The sequence below is a fragment of the Pinus tabuliformis genome, chromosome X, assembly GCF_031772625.1.
Source record: "Pinus tabuliformis cultivar Carrire ecotype Pingquan chromosome X, CPIR1, whole genome shotgun sequence".
NCBI classification, from domain to species: domain Eukaryota; kingdom Viridiplantae; phylum Streptophyta; class Pinopsida; order Pinales; family Pinaceae; genus Pinus; species Pinus tabuliformis.
The window spans coordinates 1,479,127,609-1,479,145,023 of NC_142308.1; the positions used below are offsets into that span (position 1 = coordinate 1,479,127,609).

General features: G+C 39.6%; 2 protein-coding genes across 2 annotated transcripts; both read left to right on the forward strand.

Moving 5' to 3' along the window:
- Positions 1–13,552: 13,552 nt before the first annotated feature.
- Positions 13,553–14,098, forward strand: LOC149145592 (uncharacterized). Its single transcript, XM_089452500.1, has one exon. It carries the CDS (start codon positions 13,553–13,555, stop codon positions 14,096–14,098), a length of 546 nt encoding a protein of 181 aa, XP_089308626.1.
- Positions 14,099–14,101: 3 nt separating this feature from the next.
- On the forward strand, positions 14,102–16,825 carry LOC149145593 (uncharacterized). The gene is made up of 2 exons (XM_089452501.1): positions 14,102–14,944; positions 15,041–16,825. The coding sequence occupies exons 1-2, from the start codon at positions 14,102–14,104 to the stop codon at positions 16,823–16,825; spliced, it is 2,628 nt and encodes an 875-aa protein (XP_089308627.1).
- The last annotated feature ends 590 nt before the right edge of the window (positions 16,826–17,415 follow it).

Sequence of the window (17,415 nt, forward strand, 5' to 3'; positions counted from 1 at the left end):
ACTCGGTATAGCGTATATTTATATTGGAAAAGGGACTGGTAAGTAGAAAATGGTCTCCCAAGTCTCAGGACAAGTATCCTATGTGTTGTCTACAATTTATGTTTAATTTGGGAATGATCAGTATATGGTTTGCTAAATTTAGGTGTAGTAAAATTGCAATAAGTGGTAGTATTTGGTTAATGTATGTGATTAAGGTTAGAGTTTATTTGAAAACATATGACTTTATCGTTTTGGCATTGGCAATAACAATATGTGATACAAGCTTTTTTGCTTATACTATTTAGTTTGAAACAACCTTTTTGATATTGATCTAAAATTGTTTTTGATAGTCTAAGAGTGGCATTCTTTCCAATTCTTTGGATTAGAATGCGGACAACCATTTTCTAAGAATTGTCTGTCCCTGGGCATTTTCCTATTTAGTCCATAATTTATGTTCTAATTTGCTAAATATACAATGAAATATAAAACAAATAAGTAAGCCAAATCCCCTTCAATCAATGTTCTAAAAAGGTGTGAGCATTGTGAGCCATCTGCCATGCTCCCATGTTTATGTTATTGAAGAAACATAGAATGACTAAATGTTGAACCAATTGTTTCGGTTAATGATTGCAGAGATTTTGGAGAGCTTTGGCATAGCTAAAAAGTGCTTGAAGTTTTATGGTTCGATTAGGATTGAGAGGATGAGAGCGAGCTTCAAGAGCATGGAAACTGATTATCTGAGATATAATTCTTCATCATGTATTGATAAGCTTGAGTGGACTGCTCTAGAAGACCATGTGGCAGAATGGTTGGAGGTGTTAAGGAAGACAGTGAAGGTCTTGGTTTCTTCTGAGAGGAAGCTCTGCAACAGGATTTTTCAGACATTTGATATTGAATCGTGGATAGATTTTTTTAGAAATTGGTTTTAGGAAGCGGTATGAAAGCACTGATAGAGTTTGGAGAGGCCGTTGCCCTGAGCCAGAGAGAGCCTCAGAAGTTGTTCAAGTTGTTGGACATGGTTGAAGGATTGGAGAGATTGAAGGAGGACTTCGAGGTGGTTTTTGAAGGGCCGAGATGCCCGGAGATCAGGTTTCGATTGAGAGAAATGGAGAAGCACTTGGTGCAGAGTGCTTGTCAAGTTCCGTGGGACCTTGGGAAATAGGTAGAGGAGGATTCATGGTTGTTTGTTGATGGGAGTCCACCAAAGCTTACAAACTACTTTTTGAATTATCTCAAGTTCATGTTGACTGAATATGAGGAGGTTAGGGCAATGGTCTGGGGAATGGAGACATTTGTGTAACATGAGAAGTCACTGCACTCTCTTTTTCTTAAGAGAGGATTCTTTTATTGACTGTGGAAGGATCATCACTGATTAATTGTCATTACACAAAATGGTACCAACTCTCAACGCCAACGAACCTTGATTCATAAATACCTTTAAAAGGCCATATCACTAGTGGGGATGAATCCAACTAAAAACTTGGCCTTTCATTGCACAGGACAGTAATGACTATTCAAATTAGTTATATGTTCTGAGCGTTATCATTGTATAGGGTGGTTGCATTAAAAGGCATCTCACATGGTGTATAAGATGTCAAAATTAGATTGTAACCTGTTTGATATGACTTATTTATTGTGTATCTTGTGTCCTAGAGTAAGATGTTTTATCTTGTTGTTACAAGCATAAAATCTCCTCTATCCCTCCCGTAATGGATTATGTTCATGTTTTCTTGGAAACGTATCTACATTGATTTGAAATCCCCTACATAATCTACTAAGAATTTTTTTAAAGCACCAGAAGTTGCAATTCCATTTACCTTCATTGTTTATAAATTTTATGTTTAATTTGGGAATAGATCAAGCTAAAAGTATTGCAAATTATCCAATTTGCTAAGAGTGGCTACAATGCTACAATGTACTGTAAGTTATTTTGACAAAAAAGAAGGGATAATTGAGTACATGGAATACTTGTAAATGGGATAACTGGATACATGGAGAACTTATGAGAGAGGGCTTTCGGATTCCAATATCAATGCTGTACCATTGTTCTAATGAGGAAATTATGTTCCTTTTACAATTTGGGTAGCAGTGGAATAAATGTAAGATAATGTCCTCTCTATTGCTCTCATAGGCAAAAACAGAGAACTGGATATTTTATTTTGAAGTGGCTCAGATGTAACTCCATGCCACATTCTCACCATGGCTTGAGAGGTCCAACGTCATGCAGCATAACCTGTGGATTGAATACTTACAGTTCTCACCATGGTTTGAGAGGTCCAGGGCCATGCACCATAACTTATGGGCTGAATACTTATTTTTAACATGAGAAACCATGGCTTGAGACGTCTAGGGTCATGCAGCATAACCTGTGGGCTGAATACTTACAATTCTCACCATGCTTTGAGAGGTCCAGGGCCATGCAACATAACTTATGGGCTGAATATTTATTTGTAACATGAGAAATCACTGCACTCCATTTTGTTTAGAGAAAGGATTTGTATTTTGGGTAGAAGTGGCATAAATGTAAGATATTATCCTCTCTATTTCTTTCATAGGCAAAATGAGTACCTGAATCTTTATTTTGAAGTGGCTCAAAAGTAACTCCTTGCCATATTCTTACTATGTCTTGAGAGGTCGAGGGCCACGCAATTGTAAATACATTTGTGTAACATGAGAAGTCACTTCTCTCTCTTTTTCTTAAGAGAGGATTTGTGATATTCATTTATTGACTGTGGAAGGATCAGCACTGATTAATTTTCATTACACAAAATGGTACCAACTCTCAAGGCCAACGAGCCTTGATTGATAAATACCTTTAAAAGGCCATATCACCAGTGGGATGAATCCAACTAAAAACTTGGCCTTGCATTGCACAGGACAGTAATGACTATTCAAATTAGTTATATGTTCTTAGTGTTATCATTGTATACGGTGGTTGCATTAAAAGGCATCTCACTTGGTGTAAAAGATGTCAAAATTAGATTGTAACCTGTTTGATATGACTTATTTATTGTGTATCTTGTGGCCTAGAGTAAGATTTTTTATCTTGTTGTTAGAAGCATAAAATCTCCTCTATCCCTTCCATAATGGATTATGTTCATGTTTTCTTGGAAACGTATCTACATTGATTTGAAATCCCTTATATAATCTACTAATTTTTTTTTTAAAGCACCAGAAGTTGCAATTCCATTTACCTTCGTTGTTTATAAATTTTGTGTTTAATTTGGGAATAGATCATCATATGGTTTGGAAAAACTAGGTATAGCATAGATTTAGATTGGAAAAGGAACGGGTAAGTACAAAATGGTCTCCCAAGTCTCAGGACAAGTATCCTATGTGTTGTCTACAATTTATGTTTAATTTGGGAATGATCAGTATATGGTTTGCTAAATTTAGGTGTAGTAAAATTGCAATAAGTGGTAGTATTTGGTTAATGTATGTGATTAAGGTTAGAGTTTATTTGAAAGCATATGACTTTATTGTTGTGGCATTGGCAATAATAGTATATGATACAAGCTTTTTTTGCTTATACTATTTAGATTGAAACAACCTTTTTGATATTGATCTCAAACTGTTTTTGATAGTCTAAGAGTGGCATTCTTTCCAATTCTTTGGATTAGAATGCGGACAACCATTTTATAAGAATTGTCTGTCCCTGGGCATTTTCGTATTTAGTCCATAATTTATGTTCTAATTTGCTAAATATACAATGAAATATAAAACAAATAAGTAAGCCAAATCCCCTTCAATCAATGTTCTAAAAAGGTGTGAGCATTGTGAGTCATCTGCCATGCTCCCATGTTTATGTTATTGAAGAAAAATAGAATGACTAAATGTTGAACCAATTGTTTCGGTTAATGATTGCAGAGATTTTGGGAGCTTTGGCAGAGCTAAAAAGTGCTTGAAGATTTATGGTTCGATTAGGATTGAGAGCATGAGAGCAAGCTTCAAGAGCATGGAAACTGATTACCTGAGATATAATTCTTCATCATCTATTGATAAGCTTGAGTGGACTGCTCTAGAAGACCATGTGGCAGAACGGTTGGAGGTGTTAAGGAAGACAGTGAAGGTCTTGGTTTCTTCTGAGAGGAAGCTCTGCAACAGGATTTTTCAGACATTTGATATTGAATTGTGGACAGATTTCTTTCAGAAATTGGTTTTAGGAAGCAGTATGAAAGCACTGATAGAGTTTGGAGAGGCTGTTGCCCTGAGCCAGAGAGAGCCTCAGAAGCTGTTCAAGTTGTTGTACATGGTTGAAGGATTGGAGAGATTGAAGGAGGACTTCGGGGTGGTTTTTGAAGGGTCCAGATTCCTGGAGATCAGGCTTCGGTTGAGCTAAATGGAGAAGCACTTGTTGCACAGTGCTTGTCAAGTTCTGTGGGACTTTGGGAAACAGGTAGAGGAGGATTCAGGATTGTTTGTTGATGGGAGTCCACCAAAGCTTACAAACTACGTTGTGAATTATCTCAAGTTTATGTTGACTGAATATGAGAAGGTTATGGCAATGGTCTGGGGAATGGAGAACAGCATAAGCCTTGCAGAGGCTATTAGTCATGTGATGGATTCTTTGGAGCTGAGTTTGGAGACCAGAGCCATAGGATACAATGCATCTGGATTGTCACACATATTCCTCATGAATAATGCACACACTACATGGATAATGGATTTTTGCACTTTATGCCTTACGGCATTTCCTTTGGAACATCTGGTGCAAATGCTAGTTAATATGAGTCTTAGGGCGGCTATAGATTCGTGCATCTTGGCCAAATCGAGAGGGGGTTCACCATTAATGGCAACTACTACTTCTACCTCATCCTCCTTACTAATGTCAGCGGAGACGACACAGTGGCAAACATGAAGGTGAAGGGGTCAAATATGAGACGAAATTCTTAGGACAATATCCAAGAGGTGGCGGGGCGAGGGCAGAATCGCCCTCCTAAGAATTTCGTCCACTTTGACATGTCCATGCCATCATTTATTCCATTTATCTTATTGCTCCTCATAAGATAAGGGAGTTCTATTTAATAACAATATCCAAGAGGTGGTGGGGCGAGGGCGATTCTCAAAATCGCCCTCCTAAGAATTTCGTTCACTTTGACATGTTCATTCCATCATTTATTCCATTTATCTTATTGCTCCTCATAAGATAAGGGAGTTCTATTTAACATAAGAAAAGCTTTAATGAACTAATCCCATTGATGATGTTGGAGTGATTCTCAGAATCGCTGGGTGGCAAGAATCGCCCTCCTAAGAATTTCGGCCACTTTGACATGTCCATGCCATCATTTATTCCATTTATCTTATTGGTCCTCATAAGATAAGGGAGTTCTATTTAACATAAGCAAAGCTTTAATGAACTAATCCCATTGATGATGCTGGGGTGATTATGAGAATCGCAGGGTGGCTGGGCGATTCTCAGAATCACCCCATGTGCCCACGCCTGCATTGCATTCTCCCAATAATGTATCTATTATCTAAGACCTATGATATTTCTATGTGAAACGCAAATAATATTTTCTGGAATTTCTGTAAACCCTGAAGTATTAAATTTTTAAATTGTTCTGGTAATCTCCACCACCAGCGAATGAAGCGAATGATGAGTTGATACCATAAATATAATTATATGGTAAGATGACCACGTAAGGTAATGAATGGTATCGCATAAAAACCATAATACAATTTTTTGCACTACATAAATTATCCATTTTGAAAATCTACACAATCATAAGATAATCCATAGTTATAAAATTTTGATATATTATTTTTAAATTAAAAATAATCATGTTTCTTTTTTTATTGCCAAGTTAACTCCCATAGATTTGGCGCTGGTAGCTTATGTTAACATCTGACATATTACTTAATTTTACTAAGACACCTGACATATTTAACTCCATTTTACTTAATTTCAGTAGGACACTTGACATATTTAATTAATGGGGAGCATCCACATTTTCATTTCAGATTCAGAAGAAAGTTCATTTTTGTTGGGGATTTTTCTGTTAAAATCCGAAAAACAAAATAACTGAACACAGAGACAATGCTCTGTTTCTACCATCGGCTTTTAGCACAGGGAATCTTTTTAAAAAAAATTCTAAGAATAGAGTATTACACACCCATAAAAGGATTTGTATTCATTAAAATAGAATTCCTGATACAAAATTCACCCTCTTTCACTCAGAGGGATTCACCAAAAAAATGCAGTGCTGCTCTATTCATTCCTTTCCCATTACATTGTGTATACTACGCTGCTGCGTATTACATTTCATGTTCAACAACAACAAGATTTCATTCACATGCGCTGCTGCGCTTCTAGCTTCTCTCTCTCTCAACAGACAACCACACACAAAAAAAAACCAAAAAACTTACATACAAAATCTGAATGATTTTAATGAACAAAAATGGTGTCCCATTCTGTGAACTGCCCGAGGTTGTCCTTCTCGTCCTTGACTGAGCTGCACTTTAACTGCGGTAGCTGAGAATTCAATGTGCAAGAGTTGGATCGCAACCTGCTTCTTCGCGTGCCATACTGTGAATTGAAGGCAGCTGCCTGCTGCGTTGTACTTCTCCATGCTTGCTTTAACCAGTTTCGCGCCACTGAGAAATCCTGCCCGCTTTGCCACTTTTAAATATCAAAGGTCCACACATATATATATATTTTTTATCGGGTCCGCCTTTTGGGTCGCAATGCATATCTTATCCGGCCAATCCTATGTTTCTTTATATTTGAAAATACACGCAAAAATGCTGAAAATTTATCAGAAATTATTTATAATGCTATTGGGTCCGTCCCATTGGGCCGGATGCATGTCATATGTAAAGGCCCCATCCATTTGGCTATCCCGATAGCGAAATGCCGATTTGCGACCCGCCGATGCGATATCCACCGATGCGATGGATATTAACTTAAGCTTGGAAAACATTGAAAACACGGGAAAAAGGCCGTTGGTGGAACTGAAACAATATGAAATAAAATGTTGAATACCCGTCGGGTCCGGCTCATCGGATCGCAAATATATATATGTCCAAAAGGGCCCTGCCCCCTTTGAGAGCGCTGATGCGACACGTCGATGCAATATCAGCAATCGCTCATCGCAAGATATAAAAGCCCAGACCGCTTTTTAAGTCCTCCATTGCGACTCGGCGATCGCTCATCAGCGATGTCTTGTGCTCTGATTCTTGGTGATTTTATGGAGCTATTTTGGTAGGTATACATGCACACGATTATTGTCTTAATGCTGCTGCACGGCTCAGCTGTTGCGCAGTTGAAATTACGTTTTCAACACTCCCCTTTAATTTCAACTGCTGGGCGTTCAGTCATACCCAAACATTTCCTCAAAAATTCGAAGCTTTTCTGGTCCAATGGCTTTGTCAAAATGTCTGCAACCTATTCCTGAGTCTTGCAATTTTGTAAAGTGATTTCTCCATTGCTTACCAATTCTCTAATGTAGTGAAACCTTGTGTCAATGTGTTTCATTCTCTTATGAAACACTAAATTCTTTGATAATGCAATAGCTAAGCTATTGTCACAAAAAATCACTGTTGCTTTTGCTTGCTCTTGGCCTAAGCTTCTCAACATCCTTCTCATCCAAACTGGTTGACATGCTGCTGCTGTAGCTGCCACATATTCTGCCTCTGTTGTAGACAATGCCACGATAAGCTGTTTCTTAGAAGCCCATGAAATGGCTCCTGAACCCATGTGAAAAACATAACCAGATATGTTTTTCCGATCATCTCCACTTCCAGCCCAATCACTATCAGTGTATCCAATTAAATCTGAAAATTCGGAGACAGCATATAAAATGCCAAACATTTTTGTACCTTTAACATACCTCAGAATTCTTTTTGCTGCCTGCCAATGTGCCTCTTTTGGCCTCTCCATGAATCTGGAAATCAAACTAACAGCAAACATTATGTCAGGCCTAGTTGTAGTTAAGTACATAAGGCTGCCAACTATACTCTTGTACAAACTAGGATCAAAATCCTTGCTGCTGTCCTCTTTGCTGAGTTTTAATCCCATTACTGTGGGAGTGATTGTTGCCTTGAACTCTTGCATATTGGAATCTTTCCAACACTTCATTTGCATATTTTGCCTGTGAGATAAATATTCCATTTTCATTTTGATCTACTTCTATTCCTAAGAAGTATCTCAGCAAACCCATGTCAGTCATTTCAAATTCTTCTTTCATGACTGATTTGAAATTTTTAATGAGGTAGTCATCATTACCTGTAAAAATCACATCATCAACATATAAGAAAACAATTAAAATTTTACCATCTTTTTCTTTGATGTAGAGGGTGGGTTCTCCCTCACACTTCTCAAATTCTTTTTCCAGTAGATATGAATCTATCCTACTATACCATGCTCTTGGCGCTTGCTTCAGCCCATAAAGAGCTTTCTTCAATCTGCACACTTTTTTCTCTTGGCCTTTCTTCTCATAGCCTAGAGGTTGTTCAATGTAAACCTCTTCCTTTAACACTCCATTTAGGAATGCTAACTTCACGTCCATTTGGTAAACTTTCCATTTGTTTTGTGCTGCTATGGACAACACTGCTCTCACGGTTTCCATTCTTGCAACCAGTGCGAAAGTCTCCTCATAATCTTTCCCATACTGCTGCTTGTATCCTTTGACAACCAGCCTTGCCTTGTGTCTTTCTATTTTGCCTTCAGCATTACTTTTGGTCTTGTAGACCCATTTAACTCCAATGACTTCTTTACCTTTTGGTAGCTCAACAAAATCCCATGTCTTGTTTCTTTCTATGGCATTCATCTCCTCACCCATAGCTTCTATCCATTTCTTATCTTTAATTGCTTCTTCGAAATGAATAGGGTCATCAACGTGACAATACAAGGAAAACAAGGAATTCATTCCTTCATCATAAATATCACTTAAGTTTCTGAATTTCTTACCTCTTTCATTTGGTGTGCAAGTGCTTGAAGACGCACTTGAATTTCCTCCTTGTGGTGTGCTTGGAGAAGCACTCTCATTTCTCCTCAAGGGTGTCTCTTGATGTCCTTGTGTTGGCGTTGTTGTTTGGGGATGTATTTCAGCCATCTCCTCATTATCTTCATCATGAGACAAACAGTTTTTAACATTCACTGTTTTCTCTATGCTTCCATCCCAAGCTTCCTCCTCGATGAATTGAACATCTCTGCTCACAAAAAACTTCTTGGTAGATGGGATATACAGCCTGTAAGCTTTGGAATCCTCACTGTATCCAATCAAAATACATTTCTCCCCTTTGCTGTCCAACTTCTTCCTTAGCTTATCTAGAATTTGTGCATAAGCCACACATCCAAAAATTTTCATGTGGGTGACTCCTTGCTTTCTCCTACTCCATGCTTCTTCCGGCACTTTGTTCATCACAGCTTTTGTTGGGCATCTATTCAAAATCGCCCCAGCATCATTATAGTCTCATGGAGTATTGCCCATCTGCTGTAATATCCACACTTGTAATCTTTCACAAGAATCAACCTTCACGTGTTTGTCAAATAACCCTGTCTACGCACCTTCACTTGTTTGTCAAATAACCCTGTCTACGCACGTGGGCATTTGCCTTGATACCTCAGTGAATGCGAACTTTCAAGGCCTGAATAGGGTTTTTGTGTATAGCTGGTGGTTGATTATCAATGGCCAAATTTCCACCACTTTGAGAATTGGGCACTCTCCTTCAATATTTCCAAACATTCTTCTGAGTGCATTTTCAATTTGAAACTTTCCAACCACAATTTATAATTTCAATTTGAAAATTTCCACCACTTTGGGAATTGGGCACTCTCCTTAAATCTTTCCAAACATTCTTCTGAGTGCATTTTCAATTTAAAACTTTCCAACCACAGTTTATAAAATTAGTTAAACAACAATATTTGTTGGAGTTTATGATTTTTCTTGTTCATCGATTTTGAAATCTAATATTCCAATTGGATCTATTCTCAAACATAGCTGCGACGCTTACAAAGGCCGGATATACAGTAGTTGGTATAGATTACGAAAGGCTTAATGAGGCTCTGGTAGTGCGCGACGATCATTTGGGGTTCCTGCTTCTGAGTTCAGGCCATCTGTTAATCAGCTGCTGGCAAGCCTGAATCCTCTCAGGTAAGCAAATGACACCTGGAGTTTGATCCTTGCATATTACATGCATATTATTCAGTTCATATCTTTCGCTCCACTTGCTGGCTCCTGCGATGACCTTGTACACCTGGAGCCCTCTTCTCCCACCTAGCATGCAGTTTTAACTATATATTTACCTCGCTCCCATCTGGTTTAGTTTCTTTGCTGAACACTTCATTCTTCCGCCATCTGCTGCAATTTTTCCTCTGATACTACCATATGACTAAAAATTACCATTCCCTTCTTCCTTCTTTCTGCTCGTCCATGTTTGCATGACGGGCTCTAGAGGCTCAATCTTCGCCTATATGCACCCCAATTTCGATCTGTCGGCATTACCAGGTACGCCTTCATGTGACTCCTATCCCTTCTCTGCGTTTTTTCTTAAGTTTATATGCGCTAGAATGTATTATGTTCGGTTTATTGGCATCGTAGGATCAGTTTTCTGGCTCTTTACAGCAGGCTTCTAACTATTATCCATTTTTACAATCTGTGGAGGCTCTTAGTTATTCTTAGATGAATTCTAGGGGCTTATCATATGTATAAATTTGAGAGTTCATGCTGGTCTTGGATTAATTGTTTGAGACTTCAGTGTGGCTGTTTCTTGTCTAAACCATGTTCAGACTTCCGGTGTAAATTGGGTCCATGGTGGTGCAAATGTTTAATATGTTTTTGCTGCTGCTTCTCTTGCCAGACTGATTTCTCTTGATCACGTCCCTTAATCCATAGCTTTCTCCCCTGGATTATCGGATTTCGGTCTCCTCTGATCCTTTTTTCTGGTTTTAATCCTCTGGTATAGTGGTTTTTTTCAGTTCGCCTGGAATTCAAATTTTACCACCTTGGGATCGGTTGTATTAATTCCAGCAGCTACTCCTGTCAGATATAGGACTGATAATCAGAAATTTTGGTCTATTTCGCCGCCGCTTGAATTGGAAATCTGTCTTTCTATACCTTCCTATATCTTGCAATTAATCCTTGAGGGTGACTAGAATGTTTTTTTATTCCTGACTTCCCTGCTGAGTATATGCTTTCCTTGTGGGAGGTGTACTAATATGTACCGCCTGCTGTTTTTTTGGTCTAATCCTATCTGCTCCTATCCTTATTTTTATTAGCTTTCTCCATCTTCGATAGCGACATCCGGCCATATCCATTTTTAGTCTCCCCTTGGTCTTTTGGATGCCATGTATCAACCCCTTTAAAATGTTGGACTTTAAATCTGACTCATCAGCCACGGAGGCTATGGTCTTAGCGGCCATACAGGCTGAATCTCGCCTCGGTAATGCCAGACCGTCCTCTGACTGGCCCTCCACTTTGGATGACTTGCTGGTTCATCCATCGATCCCTTCTCAGACAACTCATGATGATACATGTCAGAAAAGCAATCCTCTATCTGGGGTTCGATCAAGCAAAAGTTATAAGCCGACGAAGACTTCTCTTCCTCCCAGTGCCATTCGGATTGACAGCTCTCAGTTGTCGGAGCGTATTGACAGTCTCCAAGGTAAGGCCTTGATTGGGAGGTGGTATTTCCCAGTTCTGGATGATAATCAGATGCGAGACTGGCTGGAAGCTCGCTGGAAACCCATAATCGGGTATACCTCGATTATTGCAAAGCTGTTGAAAGAATGGTTTTGCTTCCATTTTTTAAGCGCAGAGGATCGGGAAGCCATCTTAAAACTCCAGTGGGTGTGTGGCCGTAGCTTTCTCTCGCTGCATAGATGGTATCTGGGATTCAATCCTCTCAGCAATACCCCTTCTAACAACCTCATTTGGTTGAAACTTCCGGGTCTTCCTCTTGATTTCTGGACTCCTGAGATTCTATCAGAGATTGGTAATGCTGTTGGCAGAAGCGTTTATGTAGATCCTTGGTGTCGGGCTGAGAAAGACAAACGTGTCGCTTGGATTTTGATCGAAAGATCCTTCAGAGGTGGATTCCCGGAGCATATCGACATCTGTTGGAGAGATTTGTCGATCAGACAGAGACTGGATTTCTGGGGTGTGCCGTTTCGGTGTGCTGCATGTCACCACACTGGACATCTCATTTTGAATTGCCCGAAAAAGCGAGCTATGGGTAGAAGACACCATCGCCTTACTAAATTTTCCGAATTTCCTTTTACATCATCGGGGCCTTCTAATATTCCAAAAGATCCTCTGTCTCCCGAAGTCTCTCCTCACCCCCTCAGTCCTGATTCCCCGATTGAAGGCCAGGAGCCTTCTTCCCTTCGACCCATTGATCCTGACCCTCTATTGCGTGTGTCGCCTTCGATGCCGGAGTTAGAGACTGCCTCAGAGTATGAGTTACCTCATCCTCTGATTCATCCAGCGGAACCTTCCGGAGATCATCATGTCCCTTTACTGCCTGATATCCCTCTTTCTTCTGTCAAGTTTAATTCTTGGTCCCATAGCACTAAGCTGTCTCCTCTCATTGTTGTTTCCACTCCGGATGAAAAAGGCTCCGCCCCATTGAATGCTCCCTCTCCTGTTATCTCTCCGTCTAAATCGCCTACCAATTCTATTGGTAGCGACTTAGACCTTTTGTTATCTAAGAAATCTCTGGATCTTGCTCCTCTCACTGTTCATAAACCGTCTTCTCCTATTTCCCCTCAGATCAGCCCTTCTTCTGCTATGAATATTACTGTTAGAAAGAAGGACAAAAGACGTAGCAAGAATTTTCGGGGTAGGGGTTTAGTATCTAATTGCTGCTTCAAGAATTTATCTCTGGTCGACATCCCCATCGCTGATGTCACAGTTGACAGGCCTCTTAGAGCTGGAAAGGTCGATCTTCCTTCAAAATGAATTTTATCCTTTCTGTAAATATTCGAGGCCTGGGAGCAGACATGAAGTTCTTGGCCTTAAGAAATCTTTTTGGGCTAAATGTCCTAAAATTAATTTAATTCAGGAAACTATGCACCCGGTTCATGTTACTATCTCATATTTTCGAAAAATGCTCCCAAATTGGTATATCTCTGCTATAGATGTTGTAGGTCTTTCCGGTGGTCTGGCTGTACTTTGGGACCCTCGGTGGATTAATGCAAAAGCATACAGCTGCCTCGCTGGTATTCTTATCTCTGCACATGTTAGAGGACTTAAATGCCGTATCAACATCCTGAACATATATGCTCCATTCCAGAATAGATCAGATTACTGGGACCGCCTTTTTGCATCCGAAGTTTTTGATATAGACTCTTTATTGGTTGCAGGTGATATGAATATAGCATTCTCCTCTGATGAAATATGGGGGAAGGGTAAGAAAGTGGACCCTATCGCATCTAAGGTTCGAAATGAATTTCTTATGAGGAACTTCAATGACATCCACTATCCTTCCTACCTGGGACAATGGAAGATGCGAGGAGGCTTACATTGCAAAGCGGCTAGACAGATTCCTTATTCACGCCTCCCTAATTGATATCCTTGGTATGCCTTTCTCGATGGTTGAAAACTCTCTCATATCTGATCATCGGCCGATTGTCATGGGTTGGACGTCCTTGGGCATCAGAAAAGGAATCCCTTTTAAATTTAACAGACAATGCCTTGATGAACCTGAATTTAATGACATAGTTGTTAAAGCTTGGCGCAAATATGAATTTAGAGGAGCTGTTTCTCATCAGGAAAACTTTATGAATAAGATGATTAATATCCGGAAAGTGGTTAAAAATTGGCAGAAGCTGAAAAGAAGAGCAAACAGAAGAGAACTTCAGGACATCCAAGAGCAATTACAGAAGTTGACAAACACTTCAGATTATAATTCTCTATCCTTTGAAAAGAGACGACTTTTCAAGAATCTCCATAAAAAGAAGCTGCAATATCTGAAAAAGGAAGAAATTTTTTGGCGCCTGAAAAGCAGAGCCGTATGGATGAAAGAAGGCGATAAAAATTCTAAGTTTTTTCAGAGGTATGCAAATGCCAGAAGACTAAAAAATTCTATATGGAAAATTAAAGACGAGTACGGAGCATGGCTCGTCTCTCAACAAGATATTGCAGAGCATGTAGTATCTCATTTCAGAAAGCAATATTAAAGGATGGAACATAGAAGCTTTCAGGATATATTGTGGGGGATTGAAGCTTACTCGGTGATGTTTAATGAAGAAGAAAATGACCAGCTTTTCCAGCCCATATCAGAGGAGGAATTATTGGCATCAATGAAATCTTTCAGTAGGGACAAGAGCCCCGGACCAGACGGCTGGTCTATAGAATTTTTTATACACTTCTATGATCATATCAAGGACGATCTTCTAAAGATGCTAGAGGAGATCAGAATGAAGGGGATTATCAGCAGGCAGTTGAGCTCCACATATATAGCCCTCATCCCAAAAAAAAAGGAAGCCCAGACCTTTTCGGACTATCGGCCTATTTCTTTATGTAACACCACCTTCAAAATAATTTCAAAGATCATCGCACAAAGGCTGAAAGGTGTATTATCAGAAACAATATCAAAGGAACAGTTTGGTTTTCTCAAAGGACGGAGCATCCATGACGCGGTAGCTGTTACTCAGGAGGCATTATTTTCTATACACGCTAAGAAAAGAGAAGCGGTCTTACTTAAAGTAGACCTGAGAAAGGCTTACGATTGTATTGATTGGGCATATATCAGGTGTTTATTGGCTAGAATTGGGCTGAAGAGCAACATGATCAACTGGATCATGGCGTGTATCGATCCTGTGGATTACGCTATAATCATTAATGGCTCTCCTACTCCCTTCTTCAGTGCTGAGAGGGGGCTTCGCCAAGGATGTTCTCTGTCCCCATTATTATTTATTTTGGCCATTGACTCCCTCAGCTTACACATCCATAAGGCAGTTGATGAGAAAGCATGGCGTCCTCTCAAAATTTGCAGGGACATATCTCTGTCTCATAACTTATTTGTAGACGACATATTATTATTTGCCATGTTTTGCAGGTCTACTTGGATGCGTCTTCATATGATTATGGATAAATTTCAAAGGTCTATGGGACTTTAGGTAAATTTGGATAAATCTGCTATATTCCATTCTGATCTCAAGCTGGAAGATGTAGTTTGGCTATCTGAGCTTTTTGGTATAAAAGCTTATCATATCAGCAATGGCATTAAATATTTGGGCTTCCGAATCAAGGCGAATGGCTATTCCAGAGCCGATTGGTCCTGGCTGGTGGACAGATTCTATAGGAGAATCTCTGGATGGGAATTTCGTTGTCTTTCGTTGGCTGGGAGAGTTATTTTAGTACAATCCATACTAAATCAACTCTCTGTTTATTGGGCTCACCTTTTTCATCTTCCAGCGAGCATTATCAACAACATGAACAGTCTGTCTGCAAATTTCATATGGGGGGGTCATGCTGAAAAGCATAAATATCACCTTATAAAACTCTCTGGCATCTCACTTCCTAAGTCGATGGGCGGTTGGGGTTTATTAAGCTTGAGAATCTTTGGTAGAGCCCTCCTATGCAAATCCTTCTGGAGAGCTATACAAGGGGATGGTCTGTGGAGCCAGCTGATTAAATCGAAATATCTTGCCAATAAGAAATTCCACGTCTGGTATCGTAGAGGCACTATCGGTGCATCATATGGATCCCCCATATGGCGTAGCTTTCGGAAAATCGAGGCAATCTGTCTGGAGCATCTGATATGGCGTTTTCAAAAGGGCAACAACATCATTATTGGCAAAGATCTCTTTAAGTGCGGATCAGATGATATTGATATCCCTGATTCTCTTCTTAAGCATTTCCATAGATGTGGTATTTTTTTCTGGGACAAATTGATCGCTGCCTGGGATGGCCCTATTCCGCGTTGGAAAGATTCATCAGTTTTGAACATTCCCAAAGAGTATGAGCAGCAGTGGCTCAACATAATTCGGAGACTACAAAAAGGGGGTCTCACTAGTACAAGAGAATCAGATTTCTTATCCTGGAACATCCCAAATGAGTCGGAAAATATAACAGTGAAAGGAATATATCAAAAGCTGATAGGGCAGCACTCTTCTCGTCCCCCGATTTTTCCACTCACTTTCTGGAAAGATGGCTGTCCTCTGAAGATGATCCTGTTCTCTTGGCTCACTTTCCACAATCGAAACCTGACCTGGGAGAACTTATTGAAAAGAGGATGGATTGGTCCTAACATATGTTCTTTATGCAGGGAAGACGAGGAATCAAACCTTCATATTTTTCTCAAATGCAAACATTCATTTCTCATTTGGCAGGAATTAGAAAGAGCCTATGGTTTCAAACTTGATATGCATGTTTCGATTCAGGAATGGTTCATTGATTGCAGCAAGAAACAGATCCTATGGCGTAGAATATGCATCATAACCATATGGTTTATCTGGAAATGGCGTAACTCTTGTATCTTTAACCAATCAAATTCTTCTCCAGCTAAAGCTTTTGATTTAATCTCTGCTTATTTAGATTCGCTCCCACAGAAGAAAGATAAGATCTTAAACATATCCCCAGCCAGGTCTTCTATTGCTCATCTTCATCAGCGGTCAGCTTTTTTCGACGGGGCAGCTCAAAAGGGCCAATGTGGATATGGATCCCACATAAAGATATCTGAAAATTCACATTTCTCTTCATTCTGGCACGGCGGACAGGGTTCCAATAATTTGGCTGAAGCCATAGCCCTCTCAGGTCTTTTAAAATTTTGTATTTTCCTAGATATTCAGCAGGTGGCTATCTTTGGCGATTCCAAGCTATGGGTAGATTCAGTAAACAGGAAAAATTCCATTTTGGCACAACATCTAACTGGATGGAGAGATAGGATTCACTTCTACTAGACCCGCCTGAAGAATTGCTCTATTCAGCACATCAATAGGGACAAAAACTCAACAGCTCATGCTCTTTCAAAAAAGGGTCTTTCTTCCTCTTCTGAATTCTGGCACCTCGAGATAGTATCTGATGATTCCACTTATCAGATCAATGATTTTGCCTTACCAGACTTTTAAATGCTTCATCTTGTTAGACAGTCTCAATTATTCAGAGTTTTTGATTTCAGATATTATCAGTTTTGATATCATAGACATTATGTAATATCTCTATAGATCATAGGTTTTTATTTGCTCATGTCTTTTTGGGATCACAGCTCTGATCTGTATCTTCTCTGAAAAAGGATGTATCTTCAGTACTTTATATTTCTCATATAATACATATAGCTTTTTTTTCTCTGAAAAAAAAAATAGATTACGAAAGGCCGGATATACAGTAATGGGGCGACTATAATGATGTTGGGGCGATTCTGAGAGTCGCCGGGTGGCTAGGCGATTCTCAGAATCGCCCCATGTGCCCACGCCTGCATTCCATGTAGACGTAGGCACATGGGGCGATTTTGAGAATCACCCACCCACCCCGCAATTCTCAGAATCGCCCC

Excerpts from the sequence above, each read along its gene's own strand:
- LOC149145592 (XM_089452500.1), top strand. The coding sequence starts at position 13,553 with ATGGGTTGGACGTCCTTGGGCATCAGAAAAGGAATCCCTTTTAAATTT.
- LOC149145593 (XM_089452501.1), top strand. The coding sequence starts at position 14,102 with ATGGAACATAGAAGCTTTCAGGATATATTGTGGGGGATTGAAGCTTAC. Across the intron at positions 14,945-15,040 it reads CTCTGTCTCATAACTTATTT|GTAAATTTGGATAAATCTGC; the intron begins GTAGACGACATA and ends ATGGGACTTTAG.